The following is a 26,023-nucleotide window of genomic DNA, read 5'->3' as shown; positions in this document are numbered from 1 at the left end:
ACTTTCTTGATCCCATGTCTGCCCTTCAGCTCAGGATAAGCATCAAGCCCGGCCATATGTGCCAGTTCTGAGAGTCTTGTGAGAGAGTCTTGTTAGCCTGCTCAGATAATCCATCTCCAGCACCTCCTACCAGCAGGGAGAGTGCTCTTGTTCCCTCCTCCCTCCCTGATGGGAGCTTGGGGAATTAAATGGCTGAGTGGGGTCAGTGCTGCAGCAGGACACAGACCCCAGGGTCTCTACTGATCAGTGGCTCAGAGTATGTGAGGAAGCTGACTTTTCTGTGTCTGTAATTCTGTGCTCTGTGAGAAAGGCTGAGTGATGTAGTTATTTTATTGGTTTGCTCTGGTTTAATTTTCAAAATTGGTTGATAGGCAAATTTGAGGAATAGTGCCATCAACTGAGAAGTACTTTCTCTAACCGAAAACATCACATGGTTAGGTAGCAGTGCCCAAGGCTCTGTAATGTGTGTTATAGCAGCACTGAGCTGGTGGAGGTGTGTTTATTATTGAGGTTTGTTTGTAAGGACTTACTAGTGTGCTATGGATTGTTCACCTGGTCTACTGCTGAGGATTAAAAAACAGCAATTAAACTGCTGAAAACACAGTTAGAAATGTTAATAATGGTGAGCCAGCTTTGTGAGATGCTTAGGATGAAACTGCACTCTGAATTACTTTAATTTCTCCAGCTGCACAGCCTGTGCATGCAGAGCACTGTGAGAACAGGAAGGTGATTTGTTTCATTGCTCTCTTCGGGCTTGTAGAGTTTTGCAAATGAACCTTTACAAACCTGTGTTTTTCTTGATTCTCTTTCTCTCTTTTTTTCCTTTTGTTTTCCAACAGGAATGTCCTAGTGGGGTTGTTAATGAAGAAACATTCAAACAGATCTATGCACAGTTTTTTCCTCATGGAGGTAAGTGGAGTGCTTTGTGTCTGTCAGGGTTATTGAAGCCCTAACATTGCCTACTGCCCGCTGGCTGCAAAACTGCTGCAGATCATCTGTGTGAGAAATGGGAATCAAGCTGAAGCTTTGAGGGATTTTAGACAGAAACACAAACATCAAGGTAATAACATTTTAGGCCCTTTAAACAGTTATTTCACATAGAAAAACCCCCATAAAGATTGCCCCTCAATGTCAGCTCTTCCTTCCCCAGGTCCAAAACAGAAACTGGGGGTTGATGCTTTGTTCTGTTCTTTCTGCTGGCAGAAAGTGGAATTGCTTCCCCTCAGTGTGTCTCTGCTTCCCTGCTGTTGAACTGCTGGGCATGTAGTGTCTAGCACAGGAGGGTCTGAGACTTCTTTTTGGCCTGAAAATCAATCAAAATCTCCTTAAAATTCTTAAAGCAGTTTCTAGTTGATAAGTAAACTCCTGGATACCTGAAATTATCATTTTTGGTGTTTATGTGACTAAAACAGGGCCATGTCATGAATGGGCATATTAAGGTATTGTATTAAATCTCTCAAATAGTAGAGGTTCTTGCCTTTTAAAAAATCAAGAATCTATATATTCTAATTGGATATGTTTTGTAGAGATGCTTTTCTCAAATTGAATGAACTTAGTCATTTAAGTGGTTTTTTAGCAAAAGATTAAGTATTTGAGACTTTCCAAAATATCCCACTCTGTAGGAGCAGAACACAGTCTTTGGGGAATAATGACTGACCTTTCTGCAAGGGTGTATGTGTGCATGTACATTTATTTAAAGAAGGTCATTAACAAGTGTTTTTTCAACTAAATGTCAAAATAAAACATATTATGCTTATGTTTTACAACCCGTGGGACCTCAAAGAGGTACACCTATAAAAGGTTTGCATTAAATTTCAGTATGAATTTTATGATTTCCTGTTGTGATTTTGTAAACCCAGCAGTTTAAGATTCAAAAGGACAAAAACCTACCTCTGAGTGAGATTGCTCTCCAGCAGCCATGGGTCAAACTCAAGGAACTGTAGCAAGACCCTTCTGAAGCTGGGCATTTCCTGGGGGAGGGTCTCTGCTGTGTCTCCCACAAAACAAAAAGGTAGAGAAAGGATGCTGCAGACTGCAGTCACTCCTCAGTGGTTTTGCTGTGTTTCCCACCATTTGAACCAGAGACACTCATGGTTGGTGGGATTTCCTGCTCATTCTTTCAGGTAATGCTCCAAAATCCAAACAGTTTCTACTGTAATAAAAGCTTTTCCATGTCAAGGTTGTTTTAAGGAAGGGTGCCAGGATTTTGCAAGTGCATGATTACATTTACTGGTTCATAGACTACCTGGCAATGCATCAGGGTTGAGTTGTATACAGAAGGAAAATAAGGTCATGACTTTAGAATCATCAGTGTATGAGGAGTCCCTGCCCTTTGTGCCTTTCAGATGCCAGCATGTATGCACATTACCTCTTCAATGCCTTCGACACTGCTCAGAATGGCTCCGTGAAGTTCGAGGTGATTGCTTTGCATCTTCCATCCATGCCACTTTCTCAATTTTGTGGTTTTAACCTTTTCTGTCCAGTCTTCATTGCAAAGTAGTAGGACTTGTTGGATTAAAGATTAGAGATTTCAGTCTAAAGCCAGTCAGTGCTTTCAAATCTAGTTCACTTTAGTTTATTCAGATGCAGTTCCATGTCAGTAAAGAAATATCTAGATTGTGCCTCGGGATCAGAGGGAGAAAGTGCAGAGGTTTATGCAGCAGAGAGGAGTGGCTGAGGAGAATCCCATGTGTAATGAGATGAGGGACAAAGAGAACTTGCATCTTGTACCTTCTGCAGTCATCATGCATTGCATGATGTGTTGAACAAGCATCTCAGGTACTTGGAAACTAAATACACACTTTAACTAAAAGGCCTGTTGCAGTGGCTACAAACAACCCCTCTTCATGCTCAGCCCATAGCTGTAGGAGTGCAACAAAGGGATGTATTAAGTCATAGACTTCTGGAGGATGAACTTCATAGTTTTAAAGACTATGAAACTCCTATAGAACTACAAATCATAGGCAGCCTTTGCTGTCAAATGTCCAAAACCTCTATTAATTTCCAGGTAAGACTGGGAAATGTATCCGTTCATTAAATGCAAAATTGGATGTTTCCATATGTATCTGTGTGTCTCTGTGGCAAGAGCTGCAGTGGGAGGTTTGCATGGGGCAGCTCCTCAGCAGCTGAAGGTGTTCAGAAACCTAAACAGTCTGAGAACAGGAAAATGCTGTTAAAATAACAAACAAACAAAGAAACTCCAAACCTAGAAAGTGCTGAACTTTCATTCCTGGCAGATCTGTCTCTTAACTGGTTGTCAAACATGAGAATTTTGTCCCCTTTTTTTATCAACAAATTCAAATTCCTCAGAGGCTTGGCAAAAAGGAGCAGAGGTTTCTAAGCAGTGCTGCACTGCCCCACGCAGAGCTCCTGGAGGTGACTAAAGCTATTAAATGAGTTATCAGGAGCTGTATAGCTCTGTTAGCCTGAAACTCTGCCTGCACTAAAAATTCCCTGTAGCTATGCTACTCTCAATACCTGAGCCACTGTGCAGTATAATTAATAAATCACAGTTATCAGAAGCAGTATGTTTACTGTAAGCAAAGAAAACCAATTAAAATTATGTGTCCCACACTGAGTAATTAGTGGTGGGAATAACATCTGGTCAAGTCTGACAGATTTTGCCAGAGAGCAAAATCTAGGGCTTCCTGTGTCAGAGGAGTTTACCTCTCAGATAGGATTTTCTCCCTTCTTTGCCAACACCTCGGTCAGGGGATTAAAAAGCATCAGCTTCTACTTCCACAGGCACAATCCAGCTGTGTTTAATCAGGTGGTGGCAATCTGAGTGACAGGTCCTTTCAGCAGGGAGGAGAAAGGCTACTGGAGCATCTGGCAGTGCTCTTAAAGACCAGTCATCTCAGGGAATGCTTTAACCATTCAGTTCAGTCAGGGAGGACACATTTTTGGAAAAGGGAGCCAAAAGAGTTTGATAAGCATATGCTCCATCCTAAAAAGATTAATCTTTTGACTGGCATTGTATAAAAAGGGTGACTTTAGGATGTTATGAGAATTCACACTTCTTTCACTGCCCCAAACCAGGATTTTGTGATGGCACTGTCCATTCTGCTACGGGGAACTGTTCACGAAAAGCTGAGATGGACATTTAATCTGTATGACATAAATAAGGATGGCTATATAAACAAGGAGGTAAGGCTGTTCCTGACAAATATGGTTGATTTTGGAAGGGAGAGTTGATTGGGTTTTGTTGCAGAACACAATTAATTATACATGCAGCTAATTAAACGCTAATCAGAGTGGACTCATGCATTTGTCTGTGTGGAAGCAAAATGCATAGTGGTCTTACTGCATGATTTTCTATACGTGTTTTCCTATGTTGTGGTACCTTTAATGAATTGTGTTATCCAGGGGCAAAATGCTGGTTACACCTCTGAGCCACATAAGCTTTGTGAAGGGGAGGGTAATGGTGTCAGTACTTTGTGACTGAGGCTCAAGGGCTTGCTTTCTGCAAGGGGAGATACTGTGGGGGTCCTCTGAAGCAGCACCACTACCAAATCCTGCATTGTCATCTGTTTTTGTCTTCTTATCTGGTGTTGCTTGTTCCCATTAGGGGAAGCCTTGGCTTTGAGCATGGTGTCAAATATGTGTCAAATATGTGTCAAATATGTGTCAAATTGAATATGATCTTGAATCATATGAATATGTGTCACATATGTGACACTGAATATGTGAATAAATACACATATGTGTATTTATTGAATATGTGTCAAATACCACTTGGTCCATTCAAACCCATTGTGCATCCCTGGAGGATTTGCAGTTACTGCCACTGGTCATGGAGCTGAGGGGCAATTTGTGCAAGGTATGGGGAGGGAGCAGATTCCCAGTTCAACTGTGAGAGTCCCTGACCCTAGAGGAGACCCTTGGGGCAGGGTTGGTGCCACAGCACAGGGCTGAGCACAGCCCTTGCTGCCAGCACCTGCTGTGTCAGAGCCAGGCCAGGCCAGGGGAGGGAGCACTGGGAGCATGTGGCACTGTGAGGGCAGAGGGAAGCAATTCTTTCTATAGGGTGTTTATATGTCTGGTACATCTGTCTCCATGCACATGCACAGGCATTCCAGGTGCTGGTTTTTCATAGGAGAAGGAGGGTGAAGAATAGGGCAGTGCAAGACAGAAATGGGCCCTCATTTCTATTAATTTCCTTTCTGTGTTTGTGCTGGCGTGCTGCCATGGCAGGAAATGATGGATATCGTAAAGGCAATTTATGATATGATGGGAAAATACACGTATCCAGTGCTCAAGGAAGAAGCACCAAGGCAGCATGTAGAAGTGTTTTTCCAGGTACCTGGGTTTTTATTGGTTTTTCTTAAGACTTGAACTAGGCACTGATAGACTTTCCTGTAAAGCTGAGTCTATACCTCATTATATATTTCAAAATAAACCCTAGCAGCTACTCAGCCTAGCAGTGCAAAGCCTGCTGATTTCCTGGCTCCAAAGGTATCTCCCATGTCTCTTAGCCTGACCCTTTGCCTTGAGATGCACCACGTCCAGTAAGTCTGAAGCCTCTGCATGTGTTGCAGGCTTTCTGTGCTGCTTCTCTCAGTTGCCCTAAGGACTGAGAGGAATGTGGGTGTGGGTCGGTGTCGGTCAGGCAGTGAATAAATAAACGATGGAATTAAGGACAGAGGTTCTGGTGTGTGTCAAGAAAGCAGTTCGAGATGACCTCAAAAGTGCTCCAAATTCCAGAGTAAACAAGTCCTTAGCAGTTGGCCAATCCAGCACTGGCCACTGGCCACTTAGTCTGTGGGCTAAGCTTAAGTACCCAGCTTTATTCACGTTGCATCAACTAAGATACTGTACTGTAACAACTGTGTTACCAATGTAAACTAATTTTTACATTATTCTATTTTGCAGAAAATGGATAAAAACAAAGATGGAGTTGTAACTCTAGATGAGTTTATTGAATCGTGTCAAGAGGTAAGGACTAAATTATAACTGCTCTATCTCATGTCACATAATTTGCTTCCCTTTGGATAAACTCTGTTTGAAACAAGATGCTGCTCAGGATCCTGGGTTTTCTTTGCTCTGTGGAAAAAAAAAAAAACTTAAACCAAAATAGCTTCACGACTCAGTTTGTGATGCCCTGTGAAGCCTGTGACTCAATAGTGAGGTAGGGTGAAGCAGAACATGGGAGATGATGTCTTCATGTGCAGTGCTTCTATTTTCCTGAGTGGACTGCAGTCCCTGATTCTACAGACAAGCAGACAACTGTGTAGAAAGCTCTTAACTGTCTCATGTTGTTTTGGGGTTTTGTTGGTTTGGTTTTGGGGTTTTTTTCTTCATTTTGAGAGTCTTCTGCTGTCTCTGTGTGCTGCCCCAGATGTCATTATCAGGTACCACCTTGCTGGAACTGCCCAGAGTCAAAGGTTTCTCAAATTCTTGCAATTACAACATTGAGTTATAAAACCAGTTGATGTTTTCATGGTCAAACATTAAAAGAAAGTGCTGTCTTTGTAGCAATGACTTTCATTTTTCCTCTGTTTTGGAAGTAAGCCCTCTCTTGCAAATTCCATGTATGAGGTTGGCTGTGTTAAGATTTGTTGGTACTTTTAGCAGTGGCACAAAGAAGCATCTGAGTTAACATGCATTGGCCTAATGTCTGTTGTCTTAGACCTGGATTGTGTGCATATTCACTCTGAGATATCTCTAATATTTGACCACTACAATAATAATGTCAAAGGTAACCTCTGCCTTTTGGTATGTTTATATTGGTGCACCAAATTGCATATTGGCCCTTCTGTGCATTTTATATTGCCTGGAAAATTCTTCCAGGTTCTGCAGCTGGACAGCTCTTCTGTCCCTGAGCAAGGGGAAGGTGCTCACTGTGGAGGGCTGGGCTGGCTTCTGCTGCTTTGGTGTCAAACCTGGCTCTGGCCACATCCAAGTCTTAGTCATGGACTTCAGGCAGCCAAATCCTTGTTTAGCAGATGCATAATAGAAAGCTAATGTTTTTCAGTTACTTTATTCTTGGTCCCGCCTGATTGTTTGGCTTATTTTTGGCACCTTCTTTATTTACTCATTTGTGTTGTGTATTATTCTGCACGTTTGTGACTTGCCTGTAGGTGTGTGTATGATCAGGTGGTCTCAGTATTGAAGCAGCTTTATAGGCTGACCTATAACTGTTAGAGTTTTAATTCTCTGTCCCTGTTTGGGTTTGGTTCCTTCTGCTGCCATCCTGCCACTGGGAGCTGGGCAGGCTGATGCACTGTCAGCTGCTGTTTCCTGGCAGGCAGGAGCAAACCCTGCAACACCAGGATTTATTCTTTTTATCTTTATGAAAAACAAACCAGAGTGCACCGCAGTGCTCACCTGTGTCATTGCAGCGGCTGTGCCCTGAGGACAGTGAAGCCCTGGCATGACCCTGGAGAGGTTGATTGGCTTCCAACTGCTACAGAGTGAGCAGTGACAGGGGTAATGCAGCCTCACAAAACGACTGAGGAATGCAGTGCAACAGATCTCTTAAGCTGCTCAATGTGGAAAATTGTTTTCATGTTACAGGCAAACAGCTGTTCTAAACTGAATTCCTGGGGGAAAAAAAACACCACTATGTTTTTGAATACTCCTCTGGTTCTTATCTCAAAGTGAAATTCCAATACTTCAGGAGAAATAATCCAGGATTTCCCTTGTGTCTGTCTGTAAATTTCTCATTTGGCTCTAGGAACCTCAGAGAGGCTGAGGTTGCACAGATTGCATGTGTTTTGGGTTTGAACTGGAATTTCTGGCAGGAAGTGCTCCCTCAAGGCAGTTTGCTTGTTGTTTCAAAACCTGCCATTCCATTTGGACTTGTGGAGCACATTTGCACACCCAGGGTCAGGGAGGGGTTCTGAGGGTTGAGCACAGGCACCAAGCCGGTGCCCTGCCCGGCACAGCCGTGCTGGACATCAGGCTCAGGAGAAGACCCTGTGCTTGGTGTGCCTCAAACCAACCCAGGGCCAAAGCACAAGCCAGCTGCTGTGCTGGATCAGGCCTGGGCACTGAGCCCCAGTTCACAGAGGGGGAAAGCATTCCCAGAGCAAGGCTGCTGCCTGCCAGAGCAGCTGCACAGCTCTCTGGTGCTGAAGCAGAGTTATGAATTGTGCTTGTCCATGCTGGTTTCATGGGAGTATCTTCTTCTTGCTTTCAGGATGACAATATCATGCGATCCTTACAGCTCTTTGAGAATGTCATGTAACCAGATGAGCACTGGAGGAGTCTGAGACTTGTGTGTAACAAAGATCTTCTTTCTGGGTGAAAGATTTTACAACTGAGCCATGTCCAGTGTGTGAGGATTTTGTACGACATGTCCAACCAAATGGCAATTGAATGCAACTGATCCCACCATTTCTCACCGGAAGATGCTGGTGGACTTTTGTTTCATTTTGGAAGCATGTGAATATTTTAATAAATCCCCACAAGAGAGAACTGCTGCTCGAAGTTCAATGAGTAATACAGAGCATTGTTTGCTAGGCACAAATTCTGCTTTTAATCTAGCAAGCTTAATTCCCTATGATAGCACATGTTGATAGCTATTCAGACATCTATTGCAAGTGACATCTCAGTCCATACCTCTGTTTGGCACAATGTTCTGTGGATGCCTTTGCTGTTAATCTGCTTTGACAAAACCCCAATCTGCCAGGACAGTCTGTGAAAAAATGAACAGTCAATGTACCTGGGACATCAAACAGACAGGCCATGTAGCCAGTTTCCCCATTGCTGCAGAGATCCTGTTTATCATCTCACGTGCACTGTTGCCATTACACTGAGTTTCATGGAGTTCTTCCTGAACATATTAACCAGGTGATCTTCATGCCAGGGTGAGTCAGAAAGGAGCAGAACGTGTTGCACATGTTAATAAAAGTACAGAACAAATCCTGTTCAGGAATGGTAAGTTTGCAAGAGACCAGGCAGGTGTGTAAGGGCTGGTACAGAAAGATGAACACCTGCTCTGGTCCCAGCTGCCTGCTGAGTCCCAGGGACACCAGGTGATTCTCCACAGTGCATCTCAGCAGCACCACGGCCATGTGCCTGTAGTTTGGCACACACTTCCTAGGTTCATCACTGGACATTACAGTCAGGTCTTACCCCCCTTATGGATTTATTTAAGCTTTCTTGTTTGACTTTGTGAAGAGCAAAGATACAGCTGTGTTTCAACATAGAGACCTTGGTACCCACAAAGTGACCAGCACATTTGATTGGGAGTTCTTGAGTTCTAATTAGCCTCAGAATCAGCTCCCAGGCCCCATATTTTTTTCCTACAAGGCTGTAGCATGCCTTGTATAAACCCCATTTCTTTGTGAATGCCCAGTAGAGTATTGGTTTAGGGGTTTGGTTTTTTAATTAATAAAACAGAAAAGTTCATGTAGTGAATTTACATGTAGTGAATTTACACCAAGGTTAGATGATTTGTCAGCTGGGGAACGTCTGAGCCTTCTGTGAAGAAGCCTTTAGGAAAGCTGACCCACCAGAGTGCCATTGCCATCTCCAGGCAGACAATGGCTGAGAAGCGAAGGGAAGAAGGGAACAGCCAACTCTTCCAGCTGCTCAAACCACGCAGATGGGACAGTCCCTGCCATAGTGCTGCATCATTCCCATCCAGTAAGGATCTATTTTTATTGTATCACATACTATATTACAGACAAACTGTTAGCACTGAAAATTTATTTTAAAAATTATGTAAGTGGAAGGTTTTTCTAACACAGAATATACAGAATGCCTCAGTTCTGTAGTCCTAATTTTATAAGAATTTCATCTATTGAATCATTCCTGATTACAGAAGCAGGTCTGATCAGTCCTAGAATAATGATAATGCCAATTCCCCAAGATGGGGTATTTTCCCCTTTTGCTGTGCTCCTCCATACACTTCTATGTAGTCTTAACTGTATTTCTCTAAGTTGTTCCCTTGCCATCAAAAGTGGTGTTCAAGTGAAGTTACATGTCTGCAGGAATGACACCTTAGTCCATCTTGTTTATTGCCTTTCATACAAATACCATTAATGAATTCCTCCCAGCAGTGATCCAGCAGCTCCAGTGACAGGCTGGGATTTGCAGGAGTGATGCTCTGCTGTGGGAGTACCTCTTGTCCAGTTGTTGGGTTATTTAGGCTTTATTTAACAGGCACTTTGTAAAGACATCAGCTGTAGCTGAAATAATACACAGTTTACATCATTCCTTCTTGAATATTCTTGCAATCACTTTAGCAAATGACAGAATTTAATATAATTACCAGGTTTTCCCTCCCATCAAAACTGCTTCATCTATTATTCTAAGCAGTTCACTTCATCAGAGGGAGAAGCGGTCAGGACAATGGAAATTAAGGATTTGAATCAGGCTAGCACAGTGCCTTTTTCCTCTAATAGTCTTGTTTCAAGGGTGCTTATGAAATGGCACATATAGACAGAAGTGTTTGGAATGTGCCCTTTTCAAAAGAAAATGTTATTAGTTGCATGATGCCATAGTCCCTGAAGCTAAATTAATTTCTGGAGTTTCCATTATGAATTTGGCCTCATCTGTGTTTCCTGGCCTGCTGGCAGCAGTTCTGTGGGGGCTGCCTTTGTCACCAGAGTTGTCACTGTTTTCTCTTGAGCGTGGCTCCAGCTCAGCAGCAAACAGCTGCTGTCACTGTCAGCGTGTGCTGTGTGCATTGCTGATCAGGGTACCAGTATACTGACCCTGCACTTCTGCCATCTTTACTGCTCCACTGTGCCTGCTTTTCACTGCCAGAAACAATGAGGGTGCATAAGGTAGAGAGGGACATGCTGACAGCCACGCTGAGTCTGCTCTTAGAGGATAACAAGCTTTGATTTGGATCCCACTGGAGTCAGTCCCCTGCCGTACACCCCTGATGTTCAGCCCTGGGTTGAGCTCTGTGATTCACCTGAAGCCCACAGTAGCTGACACAGGAGGACTTCCAAAGTGTCACCCACAGCTGCATTTTCCCAAAGCTCAGATTGCAGAATCACCTGTGGCAGAGTCCTTGCCATTGCAAACCAAATGATTTCTCTGTGTTTGTCCCTGATCCCACTGTTACAGCCAGAGGCTGGGATGCACTAGTGCATAGAAGGCCTCTGGGTTTTCCATCAGCAGCATCTGTCCATGGCAGGTGTGCTCCAGCTGCCAGGTGAGACATCAGTGACTGTGAGAGAGCCGCTCTCTGCATGGAAATGGCTTTTGGTTTGTTTTTCATGTTTTCTGTAAATGTTACTCTACTGTAAACTTGCCAAGCCTCCGCTCGCTCATAAACGGGGCATGCAATATTTATGACAAACACTACTACAGATTTCTAAAGAAAACACACTATGCTACTCCAGTCTCCCACCCTCATCAATCCTCCTGCCAGTAGACAGAAGGCAGTCAGATTCTCTGTCAGTGCTATCAACTGTGCACATTTCCTGCTAGTTATGAATGTTTAAATAATGTCTGAATCAGGACTCTGACTGTTTCACTAGTTACAAACATTAGTCTGCATCTTCATGCCAGCATTTTATAAAGAAAGCCTTTCTAACATGCATTTTAGGTAACAATCTGTTGACAAATAGGAATGTGATAAATGATAATGCAAAAAAAGAAAAAAAAACAAGAAAAAAAAAAAAAAAAGGAAAAAAAAAGTACCGTGCCTGTTCTGTGGCTGTTTGTTTCCCTGTTCCTCTGAATGCAATGCAATATTGTGAGTAACCATGAGCCAAGCTAAAAGCTTGAGACACAAATACCCTGAGGTTCAGGCATCATGGGCAGTGGCATTTCCTGACTGCAATATGTGAGGGGAGCAAACACCCTTGTGTCCATGGGTCGCCTCTGATGAGTAGCAGCAGTGTGTCAAACTTTTCTTCTTTATGGAAGTGCCATGAAAGACCTAAGGAAATGTGCAAATAATGTAATTTGTGATATCTAAAGCCATGTTAATGGATCAGCCATGTATAGCTTCACTGTTACAAATGCTATTCTCCAATGGCAATTTGTATTCAATTTTGTTGAATGATTTTAAAAATGTTTGTTTTAATAATAAAAACAAATACCTGTAGGAGGATGTCCTTTCTTAAACCCAGTATGTATTTTTTCTCAAGGGACACTATTAGGTTAAAAAAGAAACTTTTGCAATGAAACTTTTAAAAGTGGGACTCAAACATGTATCTGTGTGCGTGGGGGCTGTGAAACTGAACTGTGCCGTGAGCTAACACTTACATTCCAATCATTTATTTGCATCACTCATTCAGGGGTGCTCTTACATTTGATGTGGTGGCATATGCTGAACTGATAGTTTGGCCCTTGTGTAAAGTTCAGAAATGTCCTACCTGCACCGCTGGTAGTAACTTATGGTAGTGAAAACTGAAAGGTTACAGGCATGGCTCTTCTCTTCTGCAGTTCTGCTTAAGTATAAGCAGGAAAACACAATCATGTTGAAAAAAAAATTGCAAACACTATATTATGTTATAGATAAGAAAAATAACCCAAAATGTCAGTGTCCCTTCAGCTTTGGTTTATTGTAAGCATCCATTCTGACACACTGAGGAATGCAGAAGTGATTTTGCCAGACTATATATATGTGTATATATATATATATATATATATATATATATATATATATTTGCTAAACTCCATTTTGTAGGGTATTATCTGTCCACCAGTACATCCCAGGAAAAAGAACATTCATCCATGCGGAAATATGGAAATAAAGGTGTCTGTGTGAAACGTGCTCTTGGTGTCACTGCAGTGCCTGCCCAGCACTCGCTCCTGCAGGCACCTCCTGCTCCCAGAGACAGCAGGGCCCTCTGGACAACGCCAGACTGGAATTCTTCCTTCCTCTGCAAGAAGAAGGTGTGCTAACTGCCTGTTCAAAACCTCTCACTCCCTGGGATGTGTCCCAGCTGCTGCCAGGCAAAGCAGTCTTGGGCTCAAAGCACGTGCGTAGGCTTTTTGTTCGCTTTTTGGCTGAGGTTTGTTTGAGTGGCTGGTGAAGCCTGAGTTACTGCTGCGAGATATTGGACAGCTCTGGTTTTATTCTGAGCCCATCACTACTGCAGTCTAAGCATCTCGTCCTGCTCCTTCAGGGGTCCAGGGCAGAGCACCTGATGGATGGAGGGGCAGTGGGGAGGGAGCAGCTCTGCACTGGCCCAGGGGCTGTCTCTCACTCTGGAGCACAGTGGGGGAGCCTCAGGTGAGTGCCACAACTCAGCATATGCAAAGATACTTTTGAATCCATTAATAGACTCTTTTTTTTACTGAGACATTAATTCTGTAACCTTTGCTTAACCATGCAGGTCCAGAAAACGGGAAAAGGAGGAGTTTGCTGGGAACACGTTGGCACATGAAGTCCTTTCATCACATCAAATCTGCACTGTGTGGGATCAGGCATGGGAGCTGCAGGAGCAGAAATTCTGTGTGATGGAGAGCTGGTGATGGACCCACGCCTGCTGCTTGGCCAGGAGAGACTGGTTCTCTGTGAACAGGACCCCTGTCCCCATCACCCTTCACGAGGTGGGAAATAATGAACTGATGATCTCCAGAGCTTCAGTGGATGTGGTTATTTCCAGATTGTTCTGTTAAAATTTCCCTTGTTGTCTTGCAGAAGAAAAGTCTCTCTTTCTCCATCTGTTCTTGTAGAGACTGGGAATTGCTGTAGGGCTGTGGCTGGAAGCCCCCACAGCCGGAAGGTGCCTCCTGAGCGCCAGGTGAGTTGTCACATTGCCTGGGACATTATCCTGGGGATCCACCTGCTGTCCTGTCCAGGTGCACAGCAGCCTCTGAGGAGCCTGGGGGCTGTGGGGTGATCCACACTCCTTGTTCAGGACAAGGGCTTCTATATATAATGGACAGGGCTCCTGGTGGCCTGGTGGTGGGGAGAGGGGGATGTTTCCTTTAGAACCTGGGACACTTCCAGAGTTTCTTGTTAGTATTTGCACCCAGAGCCAGCAGCCATGAAATGGAGAAGGGGAACAGCACCAGTGCAGAGTTCCCCTCGCAGGAATCTGCTCTGCTTTGAAGTCTGGCTGCAGGAGATGGGCTGGATGGTCACTGCTCTTGCCTAGATAACAAAGCATGAGAATGAGTCTGAATGCTCCTCGCAGCTGTGACCTCCCTTCCCTGCAGCACAGCTTTTCCTGGGACATCCCCAAACCCAGCCCAGTTCCCTCTGCTTCAACTGATGCAGCACACCAGGGATACACTGCCCCAGCGTTTTGGAGTCTGTGTTTGCTCTTTACATTGCAGAGAGCCAAGGAGTGAATACATTGATGTTGTGAGGGATGCAGGGGAAGGGCCCAATGCTAGTAATGTCCAGTCATCTTGTTGTTAAAATGTCTGTGAAATGTTAGTGCTGATCCAGGATTTTCCAGAAGAATAATAAGTTATTGAACAAAGTTGATTTTTAACAAAAAAAATCTAATATTGATTTTACAATCCCAGGGTTAAATTGAATTTGTTGACATTTTCACAGAAACTGATCCAACCTTTGTGTTCTAATTATTGTATTGATTTACTTATAAATCTATATAAATTGAAAATATATAACAGTGTAAATACATACAAAGATCAATGTCAGCACAATGTTTAAATACACACAAAGATCAATGTCAGCACAATGTTTAAATATACACAAAGATCAATGTCAGCACAATGTTTTCTGTCTGAACAAACCTCCTAAATTTTAGAGAACTCAGAACACAAAGAATTACCAAAGCCTTGTTTTCTTCACACAGCCTAAGCTGTTATGGAAGAGCATTTGTCACCAACAAGTTATAAGTAAGAAGAATAACACCCATTGTGGTGGGTAAGCATTGACAGGAGGGAGGCACACTGTTCTATAACTGATAATGAGGAAAACTTTTTGGAAAAACCCATCTATGTGTATGACAAACTGAGTTGCAAAAATACTTCTAAATTTTTCTCAATTTTTGTTTCAGACTTTTTAAAATTTACCTCACTTTATTTGCCTTATTTTATTTTGCACTAAGCTGTGATATCATAATGCTTAGATCTTGAAGAACATCTGCCACAAACAAGTTACTGAATTGCTTTTGGTTCCTTTGGTATTCAAATGATGGAGCTATGCACAAACAAATGAAATGCTTTGAAAGGCAAGGAAGGTAGGAGATTTCTATCTGTTAGAAATTGAAGAGATTTCTATCAGCAATACTTTGTAGTGATTTCACCAATGAAATAAAATTAACAGAATATTGAAGTTTTTAGTTTCTGTCCTATTCTAGCAGTGAATATTTAGTGCATGTCATAAATAAAAAATGGGAATATATGTTGTAGATTTCAGCAGCTTCAAAGTGTCCAAAAGCAGAATTTCAGAACCTAAAAATTCCCTTTTCTAAGTACACATTAATCCCCATTTGGACCAGCAATCACATTCCAGCCTGTGAAGAGGATATTCCAGGGCTTGAGAAGCTCTGCTCAGCACGGCCCAGAGACATCACTGCAGAAATGGGTGTGACATTGCAGAGACCTGCAGGTAGTTTTAGATACAATAAAAGTCACATTCGAAGGCAGCCTGTTCCTTTACTGCAGCTTTACTCTAGGTTTGGTATGAATTTGCAGTACCTGGGCGAGATCTGTGCTGACACTGTGGGAGTACCTGGCCAGCTCCTGTGCCCCCAGAGCCCCAGCAAGGCCTGGAGGAGCTGCCTGTTCTTGGTGGAGCTGAATGGAGTCAGAGAACTGGGGAGGAAATTCTGACAGCTGGGAACTAAGGTAGTGTTTCACAGACTGGATGCGTCCCTGTGTATCAGCTCTGCCTTTCCTCCAAGGACAAGTCCATGGAGTGAGGAGATGCCTTGTTATAGGCATCTCCTTGTTTGGAGAAAATCAACAGCAGCAGGCTGGAGCTGCCCCGGGGGAAGAGCCAGAGATGTCTCATGGCACTGACACAGTCTGGAAGGGATGGACAAAACCCTGCCTGGGTCTGTGTTAGTAGAGAGAACACAAAAATGTGACAAAGCTGGTCAAACCTGCTCCCTGTGCTGGGACTTTTGGAGATTTTTTTTTTTTCACTTGGCAAAGAAGGAGCAACAGTAGTGTTTGGCTGGTCTTCTGACGTTGTGCTTTCCAGGTGTTCTGTGTTCTGCTCTGTGGGCACCTACTTCCTGGCTCTGCAAGTTTCTTCCTTGTTCCCAATGAAGGGCAGCACTGCCACTCTCAAGCCCTCAGCTTCCACTCGCCACACAGGCAGAGCTGGGAATTATCCCAGGGGACAGCTGGCACTCAGGTATTGGGATATTGACATGGGAACAAGCAAATGGTCTGAGGCTTCCATGGGGAACAGGCTGTACCCACCCCATGGCTCGAGACACCTCCGAGTGCTCCCTACTCCCTGCATGGAGCTGGGCAAAACAACCAGTGTTGTCAGCAGGTGTGGAACCTGTGGATGTGTGTGGATGTGCACAGATGTGTGTGGATGTGTACAGATGTGTGTGGATGTGTACAGATGTCTATGGGTGTGTGGATGCGTATGGATGTGTATGGATGTTTGTAGCATAAGGATAATGTCACACATTCTGCAGGTTCTGTTGTCACAGGCTATACAGGCTGTTACAGGACATTTGGGGATCAAAGGGTTTGGAGTATTAGGACAGGAATCTCCAGTGAAAGTAGTTTTTTGCTGTAGAGCAGATGCTTGTCATGCTCTGGACAGTCTCTGCCTGGCAAATAGAAAACAAGAGGCTGTGGATTTGCTCAGAACTCCTCAAAATTTAATCAAATGCAACTAGAAAAAATGTGGTGGTAAGTCCCATTGAATTAATATTTACTAGACTTACATTTTCCCTTGCAAATGTGACATGGCATCAGGTGTGTGTCTCAAACGATTGTGCTTTTTAGGACAACACAGGGAGGAGTGCAGCGTTCCCAAAGTGGCCCTCAATTTTCCTAAATCATGTTCAGTGGATGAGCCTTGCAGAGACCCTGTTGTCCCCAGCTAGGGTGGCATGTGAGCCACAGGGACAGCTGAGGACACTTCTGTCACTTGTCATTCCAGCGTGTGACACAGCCCAGCAGCTCTGGACACGAGCACAGATCACCAAGGTTGCCAGGCTGGAACCAAAGCTGAGCAGCAGTTTTGGAGGGCTGCAGCTTCTCCCCTCAGCCATTGTTACGAGTGCTGACTGCCTGCATGTGGCACAGAGGCGAACTATAAATAACTGCACAAACTATTCCTTCCCTCAGATAACAAGGCCAGAACTGCACATCAGCTTTATTCCTTCTTGTACCAATCTCCCAGTTCACTGGCAGGCAGAGATATGGCCCTGGCATACAAAAATTCCCTGTGATAGTCGCACCAAGGCTCTGCCAGGGCACTGCTGGTCCCCACGTGGGGACATACTGGTCAGTACTTTTCCAGATGCCACAAAGCTTCCTCAGGGGTGTGTGATGATGTGGCGTGACCGCAGATGTAGCAAAAAATAGGCTACAGGGCCTTTAAGGACACCAGACATTTTCTGCCTGTCACATAATTATCAGTCTCATACCCAAGAGCACGTTCTCCATCAGCTCACAAGTGTTTCCATGATTTTTGGTTATTTTATTTGTGCCAGGTCTGGTGGTGTTATTCTACTGTAACATAAACTAAATAATCATGAGGGAAAATGTCAGACCTTTTCCTCCATTTTTATGGATTCCTTTTTGGTTTGGTGTGTGCATTCCCAGGCAAACAGGTCAAGATCACGATCGAGGATTACCCTGAGAAGGAAAGGCCTGAAACCTCTTCTGTCCCAGATGGCCAAGGAGCATCAGTCTGGCTCCAGCCCAGAGCCTGTGGGGGGCTGACTCCAGCTCCTCACACACAGGGGCAGGGATCCCTGCAGGTAGCCCCTGCTAAACTGTGGGGAAATGATGTAGAGACTTTTTCTGTCCTTTGAGATGCAAACCTGAAGGTAAGGCTGCAGTGACTTGGTTTTATCCCTTTAAAATATTTTCACTGGTTTTTGGGACACTTCTGTCATAAAATTCTCCCCTTTTCCTTATTTCCACAGTGTTCAAAACAATCTCCTCCAAAGGTAAACGTTTCAGTGAATGCTTCAGTAAAATGAAAGGTGTGTTTTGTGATACACAGACCCACATTCGCAGCTTTGAAGACCTCTGAGTTCATACCCTCAAAAGCAACTGCAGCAGTGTTTTTGTTCAGGCTATTTACACCCCATCAGAGCTCAGAGCTGGTTAATGTTTCACTTCAGGCTGCAGTAAATTAGATAAAACAGTATTTCCTCATTCCCAGAGTTACCCTTTTACTTCGTCTGCATTGCTCAGTTTGCTGATACAGGAAAAAAACATTGCTTAATCCCTTTTAACAACTGTTGAGATTATTTTTAAACACAAAATATGTTTCTGTACTGCATTGTCTTTTGCTGAGGCATTTTTAAGACTACCAAGCCTCAACCCATGCTAAGTAATGAGAGCTCTCTTCCTTCTGGCAAACCCACCAGCACTGTTTGACAAGTTTAGAAAGATAAACCCATGTGAACCTCGGTGATTTTTCCACCTCATTTTGTTTCACCCACAAGAAGGAAAGGCTTGCTTCTTGGACATTAATTTTGGAAATTCTGAAGTGCTCTTTGGGTAAGCTTTTCGAAGAGGTCCTTACCAGTGGAGACAGCACACACACCTGGCCGCTGGCAAACCTGTGCCTGCGCTCTGCCAAGGAGCAGCTCCCACACCTGCCATGCTGGAGCTCCCGGGGAAGCGCCATGGGACCCGTGCTCACCTGTGACAGCAAAGGACAAGAGCTTCAGGTGAGACATTTATCTGCTCTTTCACTCCTCTGCTGGGAGCACACATATCCCACATGCATAACATGAAGCCACAGTCTTCCACTGGCCAGAGCTCCTCAGCAAGATTATTCTCAAAGAGTGAAAATAATAATAGGAAGTGTTGTCCTATAATCAACATCCAGTGACCTCAACAGCAAAACACTGGGATGTGTCTGTGTCTGCACCCTGTGACTGTTCAGGACAAAATAAGAACCCAAAATATTTTGAGTTGGGTGTACTGCTGCAGTGCTTGGAGAGATGCTGATAGCTGTGGGGGTCCCTGCTGCATCCTCACCTCCCGAGGCACTGTGGCTGCTCAGTGGAGATACTGCTGTGCTCCTGGGATGTATCCCTCTCATCAGTGCCATCTCATTTGCAGAGCAGCATAAAGCAATCATGGATTAATTTAAAGTGTTTTGGGATTTTTTCCTTAAAAATATTCCTCACTCGACAGAACAATATAGGCCTAGGTCCTTTGGGGGGAAAGTTAAACTAAAAGAAAGCCTTTTAATTAAGCTTTTTTGATGTTTATGGTGTACAGAACAGTTCCAAATACCAGGCACTATCAGTAGAGATAACTTTTTCTCTCTGGAACATGAAAACTAGAAACTAGTACTTACTGCAGCTCCTTTAATGAGTACATCTTGATCTGATTTGTTGTCTCCAAGTGTATCTCATCCGATTAACATAAAAGTACACAACTGTTTCCAACAAATCCTGATCTGGTGTAGTTAAAATATCTGCCCAGCTTTTGACAGCTGAAGTCACTTGCATGGATGAAATATTTATTTAACAAGTTAGGGAGCAAAAAGGAATGACATCATATCAGGTAAGAGCTTTGGCCAAAGATAAAACCATAATTGTGCATTTATCTGAGATAATAACAGAACGTTGAGCACTTAAAATTGTTAATTTATCTGAGATAATAACAGAACATTGAGCACTTAAAACTGTGTATCCAATTAATTGTCAGTTCCCAAACTCATTCCTGTATCTGACAAGAGGTTACACCAACCTTCTTTTACATTTAAATTGTGTTCCTTGTCTTTAAGGTGGAGTTAAAATCCTGAACACTGGGTGCTGATGTGCACACAGATAAAATGTTTTCGGGTTGTCTAGGAAACATCATAGTGGAAATAATTAGATGGGGTTACAAATCGGAAAAAAAACGTGCCTGGTATCAGCCCAGGCATGCTCTTACTTGAAATGTAGTTCTGGTTCTGGTATGAGCATCACTGGCAGGTTTGGTGACAGAGCATTTGCTGTGAGCACCGTGATCTTCTCAAAGAGCAGCTGGAAGCTGAGGGCGTTTCACAGCAGGAACAGCTGCGCTGTGGGCAGTGGCCGCTGTTGGGGGGTGCTGCAGAGCGCCGGGCACCCAGGGGCTCTGAGGGGCTCCGGGCTGCCCGGGGCTGCTCCTCAGACACAGCAGCGAGGGCACGCCAGCCCTGCTCCCCTGGCTGGGCAGCCTGGCCCTGCTCTGCCCTTCCGTGAGCAGCGAGCCTGGCACTTGAGGCACAGGGACAGGGCTGTGTTTGTGTTTTTAAATTGTGGGAAGGAAAAATTGCAGTGCTGGATCTGTGATGTAAGTAACAGGACAAAATACGGCCCCACTAATGGCATCTCCCATAGCTGTGGGGCTCGAGTTGTGGTAGGAACCTGCTGCATCGAAGTCCCTTTTACAAAGCAGGAGGAAAGAGCAGAGGTGATATGGGATAGGGCTGGATGTTGGGGACACTGGTGTGTCCGGTGGGGAAGGGAAGGGAAGGGAAGGGAAGGGAAGGGAAGGGAAGGGATCACTACCTGGATTGACGTGTTCCTTGGCAAAGGCCTCAGCAATAGGAATGGCTGAGCAGTACTGCAGCCTGGGACCAGCAAAGCCACGGGTGGGAAAGCACTGACTAAAAGTGGTTTGTGTGCAGTCCAAGTCTGGTTTGGGGTCTGTGTTTGCTCTATCATTTCACCCCAAATAAAGCATACTGGTAATGACTGAGTCGTTTATTTTCTCTGTTGCTGTAGACATCATTGTCAAGTTACAGAGTTAGATGCAAATAAGTCTAGAGTATAAATCAGCATTTCTTTTCACAGAATATCAGTTTTCTCCCTCCTCTTTCTAGCCTGTCTTTCAGAGATTTATTTTGGAAAATCTAGAAGGATAAATTATGCAATAGTCTGGCTTGGCAGTCATCTTAAAGGCTGAAGTGGGGCAGTACTGCTGCTGGGATGACATTTGGCTCCAGGTCACTGATGGTGCCAAGCCCCCACCTTGCCCTGCCTGTGCTCCTTTCTGCAGGTAGTCTTTGGCAAGAGCCCCACCCTCACCTCTCCCTGTAGCATGAGGGGTGTTGCTTCTGTTTGAAGCTGCCAGGAGCCCAATGCAGAGCTACAGAAAATAAATGTGCTATGAACTGATCGATTTATCGGCATTTTCTAGCCCAGCAATTAATTCTGCTCTTGGGAGGCAGAACCAAAGCAGCAAGCAGGCTGTAAAGCCAGACCAGGGCTGATATTCCCTCCATGGCCCTGTGCTAGCACACAGAGCAGCCTATTAAGGAATCATCTCCCCCAGGATCCCTGGCCCCAGCGAGGATCAGCCCGGCTGCATCGCGGCGGAGCCGAGCCCGGCAGCGCCCGGAGACAGAGCGGGGACCCCGAGGTGCTGGGACAGGGGGGTGGCAGCGGGGCTGGCACGGGGGTGAGCACAGCTGCTGCCCTCCCACCGGGCTGCAACCTGCTGCTCAGGCTGGCAAGTCCTGCTCTCACCTTACCTTCTGCAGATTGCTTTGACACTCTTTCTTAGTACACCTCACAGCTCCAGATGAAGAGCTGGGTGGCCCTAAATGTGATGGCCCTGTGCTGGTGGCTGATGATGTCTGTGTGGGCTGTCCAGGGGTGAGCACTGGCCACTGGGCAGTGGGGCCAGCTTGGGGCAGGTGGCTGCATGCATCTGTAAATGGGAGGCCTGTGGGGAAACTGAGGCAGCTGAGGAGGAGTCCTGACCCAGGATTTGGGAAATGGTCCCCACAGGTGCTACTGGGTGTCTGGAGTTCACAGGGTAGCTCAGGCACCACAGTGGGTTCTCAGTCCTGGGGATGTGGGGGCCAGTAAGGAGGGGAGAAAGAGAACGGCCCTTGCCACTGCTTGTGTCTCTCCCCCTCCCAAGCAGACTGCACCCCCTCTCCCTGTCCACACACTCTTTTTGTGTCAATTTCTCACTTTTGAGACCCGCATTAAATTTCTCCCAGCCCTCAGGGAGCTCAGAAGGGAATTCAGATGTTGTAAGTAAAAGCTGCAGCATACAAGCAGCATTCCTGCTGGGAGGGTTTGTGTCACAACAGCTCAGCAGCTCACTGATACATCCCTTGGGCATGCAACAAGTACCTGTGCAAACCCAGTGCAGCAAAGAAAAGGCATGGAGAAGGAGGAGGCTGATGCCGAGGCAAGCTCCTTGAGCCACTTGTAAAATTCTCTGTGTTTAAGGGTCTCTGTGTGCGGCTTTCATTGGAGTTTTCCGCTATCTACAGCAAAAGAAATAAGCTGAATCTATGGTCTCTTCTACAAACCTTTCTGTTTCAGTCAGGTGGAATCAGTGTGGCTCTTTTTTAATCCTGAATTGTGTCCTGTATGTGTACCTTGCAGTTCTGAACTGTTCGTATGTACAAACTGAAAAGTAAAAACCAGAAACATTGCATCCATTTTTGAGATAAAATTCGACCTCGGGGCAAGGCTAATAGCTCCTTCCAGTCTCAGGGATCCAGATGAAGTTTCTCAGAGCTGAAGGCCATGCCCACCTCCTGCCAGAACGGATGGGAGCAAGGCAGCAGCACAGATTGCTGGCCAGTGCCACCAGCCAGAACTCCTCCTTGTGCCCTGAGGTGCTGTGTGCTGCAGGGATGCTGATGACACTGGGCACCACTGGGCAGAGCTGGCCTGGTCCTGAGCTGCCTTTAGAGTTTGGAGCAGACATCCGCATCTTTGCAGGACCGAAACTGTACAGCCCAGAGGAAGAAATGTAACAATTTTCCAGATTCTTCCTCCTCCGTTCTAAAAGGAATGCCTTGAGTTTAAAACAAAGCAGTTCATTTAAAACGAAAGACTAATGAATATGGCCACCCTTGCTCTTTTGCAAGTTTAAACACCTCATCTTTCCTCAAAGAACAGCTCTAAATAATTTTATTTGCAAGCCCTAAGCAGGAATTTGTATTCATGGTAAGACATTTATTGAGTTAATTTATTTAATGCTGGGGCATAATTTCTAATAGTGGAGGAGTCCCTAGGCCCAGTGCAATTGTCTCCCTGTTAGGGCATTAATATTTAAAGGAGTTATAATATTATGTCAATTGATCTGTGTCTTTTAGGAAGTAGGTTAGCAGTTATTGATGGTCACTTGTGTGAAGGATTAGCTTAAATAAAGCTGGTACTTGGCAGACCAATGCCTGCCCCCCCCGGCCAAATCCCAGGCCCCGGCAGGGAGGGGCGCAGGGTCTGGGGCAGTGGATCCGAATGGAATGTGGAGGATGCGGAGGGAAATAAGGCAGTGCACATCTGGAGGGTGCTGCTGTGGCTGCTCCGCAGTGCGGGCTCGGACGGCAGCAGGGGAACGCTGCAGTGCCTTCGTGCGGCTCCAGCGCTGTCAGCATCTCCCGGAGAGGCGTGAGCCTCCTGCCATCGGAGCAAGGAGCTCTTGGTACGTGTTCTGCAGGGGCTCGTTCATCTTGACAGACAGTCTTACTGATGACACTTAAGACAAATAACTTGACCTCTGTGTACCTTAATTTCTCTGTTCTTAGAGGTTGGGAACATTTATGCTATTTCTTGAGTGACTTAAAAGAAGAACTGTTGTGAATTTTAAAACTTCTTGCTTGTTTTACTACTGTATTAAATTCCATTTTGCACTAAGAAACATGGTGCTGAGTGGCCTTTAAAAACAAGGTAATGTGGAAACCAATCCAGACGAAATACCTTTGTGCTTATTGTAGATATTGAGTATTTACGGAGGAAAACTCAATGTTGGCATGGAAGGATGTGCAGCTGCAGTGCAGCCTTTACTGTGCTGCCTGCAAGAGCAAAATAAATGTGGGCTGTGGAGGTGCTCAGGAGGGCATGTGGCTGGTTTTCCCCCAAAACTTCCTGCAGTGAGGAGTGTTTCACTGCCCTGCAGAAGCGCAGACTAATAGATGTGTAAGATGAATGATTGTGTCTGAACTGTACTTCTCGAGGCCCCATCTCCTATTTTTTCTTTACGTGCTTATCTGTCAGCGTATTGTCAAACCTTCAATTAATGCCACTTGCAGCTCTTTTCACCCTCCCTTTCACTCCCTTCAACCCTGCCGGCTCCTTTCCCTTGCTGGGCAGGTGCTCAGCCAGAGCAGAGGCCCAATAAAGCGATCCTGTCCATCACTCCTTTCCTGCTGGGGGAGGTCAGCTCGTCCCTGCTGCTTCTCCCCTGCAGGGGTGGCCCGGGGCAGGCAGCGACTGCGAGGGCAGGGATTGAGCGCTGAGCTCCCCCAGCTGTGCCTACCAGCACGGGGCTGCAGGGGAAACCAGCTCCCTTTGTCATGAACATCACAGATGACCAAGGACAGTAATCCTGAATTACTAGGGGAACTGCACAGTTTGACATTTACCTGTTACCTGGAAGCTTGGAAGAAAAATTCCCACATGCTCACAGGATTTTGTGACCATGTGTTTGCTGTAGCCTCTTGGTGTATTGACTATGCTCTTTGTCACCCAACAGTGTTTAAGGCTACATTTTTGTGTGAAAATGAAACCCTTTACTGGACACAAAAACATAAATACACAACCTTATTACAATTTCTTCCCATTACTGGTAATCTCTGTGGAAAGCTCCTGCCCTCTAACAGCAGAATTGCTGTTGTATTAACTGACACACTGAGCAGTGAAGAAATACTGTGGTTACATTCAGCTCTGGGCACTGGTGTCACCTTTCTCTTGCCCAGGAGTACTTATAGATTTCTATTTCACTGTCTCCCAGTCTTTGGTATATTTATTGTCTTTACAGTCATCCTGTGCAAAACATGGGATGTTCATTAGGGATGCTCATGAGAGGTTCCTCAGCTGAAGTTCATGAAGTCTCATTCTTTAACTGTAGTCTGATTTGTAAAATTAACTTCTTTCTGCAAGTTTTTTTTTTTTTTTAACAACATGGACCAATCTTCCTTCTTTTCAATCAAAATGGTGGTCTAATGTTGCTGTGAGCAGGTAAATTATTCTCTCTCTGGTCCTGCATCCTCGAATTATAGTGAGGAGCCCTTGAGAAGATCTAGAAACATCTGAGTACCATTTCAGAGAATGAGCTAGAAGAGCAAAGCCTTGCTGGAAATTCAGATGTGGGAGTGGTATTAGAGCATACTGTGTTTTGAAAAAACTCCATCCTTTCTCCAGTGGGATGCCCTGCATTCACAGTACTTGAATGATCAGGTGTTCTACTGGCTCAGTGTGGGCAAACTTGTTATTTCCTGGTTCTCTGCTTGTCCCATGGCAAAGTACCAGAGCTGTGCATCTGGCTGAGGAGGCAGTGTCCTCTGGGCCGTGGGGAGCTACTACAGGAAGGATCTAACCCAAGCAGAAAACTCATGATGTTTGGGTTATTATGGTGCAGCCACATTGGAAGCTGAGGCTCTAAATGCCATGTGTGATGAGAGAGGTGCTAGATCTGAAAAAAGGTGTGTGACTGGAGCAGCACTTCCAGCAGGAAGCTGGAGATCAGAGTGGAGCAGAGCACAGCTCAGAGCTGCCACTATGGCACCTGCTCCAAGGCTAGCACAAGCCCGAGGAGTCTTGGTCCAGCAGCCAAACTTGTTCCACTCCCAGGAAAGTCAACGAAACCGCTTTGAAGTGCAATGACCTCATGCTCTGCTGCATGCTGAGCGGCTTGCCAGCACTGCTGTTAATAGCAGGGGTTTATCCCACATACAATCAATGGAGCACAGAGTTACAGCACTTCTGTGAGGCTGGGCGGGGGAGCCTGGGACTAAAAGAGGCTGAAACTGCCATCTGTGGGCAGGATCTCTCTTGGCTTCAGAGTCGGACTGCTCTGGGAGCTACCCACACATTTTCCTATTTAATCAATTCATTCCCGTGGTGCCATTCCCAATACCAGTAAATTGCCATCCCATACTGAGAGGAGAGGAGCTAGAATTTGTCAAGGACTTCAAGACCTGAGTTGTCACCAAGGCTTTTTATGTGGTAAGTGACAGAACATGCTGAAAAATTATACTAAGCCAGGAAAAAGGGCAGAAGCCATTGCATATCAGGTATGTTAAACA

General features: G+C 45.0%; 1 protein-coding gene across 5 annotated transcripts in view; it reads left to right on the top strand.

Moving 5' to 3' along the window:
• The window catches only part of KCNIP1 (potassium voltage-gated channel interacting protein 1), a 294,849-nt gene extending 286,444 nt beyond the window's left edge, over positions 1–8,405 (top strand). For 4 of the 5 annotated variants that reach the window (XM_041417879.1, XM_041417895.1, XM_041417905.1 and 1 more), the window contains 6 exons: positions 840–909; positions 2,346–2,416; positions 4,039–4,146; positions 5,194–5,298; positions 5,872–5,934; positions 8,141–8,405. In XM_041417879.1, coding sequence (XP_041273813.1) covers positions 840–909; positions 2,346–2,416; positions 4,039–4,146; positions 5,194–5,298; positions 5,872–5,934; positions 8,141–8,188 — 465 coding nt within the window. In that variant the 3' untranslated portion in view covers positions 8,189–8,405. Of the gene's footprint in view, positions 1–839; positions 938–2,319; positions 2,417–4,038; positions 4,147–5,193; positions 5,299–5,871; positions 5,935–8,140 lie in introns of all 5 variants that reach the window. The other variant, XM_041417870.1, reaches the window with a different exon arrangement.
• Positions 8,406–26,023: the final 17,618 nt, after the last annotated feature.

Source organism: Onychostruthus taczanowskii, unplaced genomic scaffold (genome assembly GCF_017590055.1).
Source record: "Onychostruthus taczanowskii isolate IOZ18803 unplaced genomic scaffold, ASM1759005v1 scaffold107, whole genome shotgun sequence".
NCBI lineage: Eukaryota > Metazoa > Chordata > Aves > Passeriformes > Passeridae > Onychostruthus > Onychostruthus taczanowskii.
Note: the sequence above shows the minus strand (reverse complement) of the source record. Positions and strands in the feature narration are given on the sequence as shown.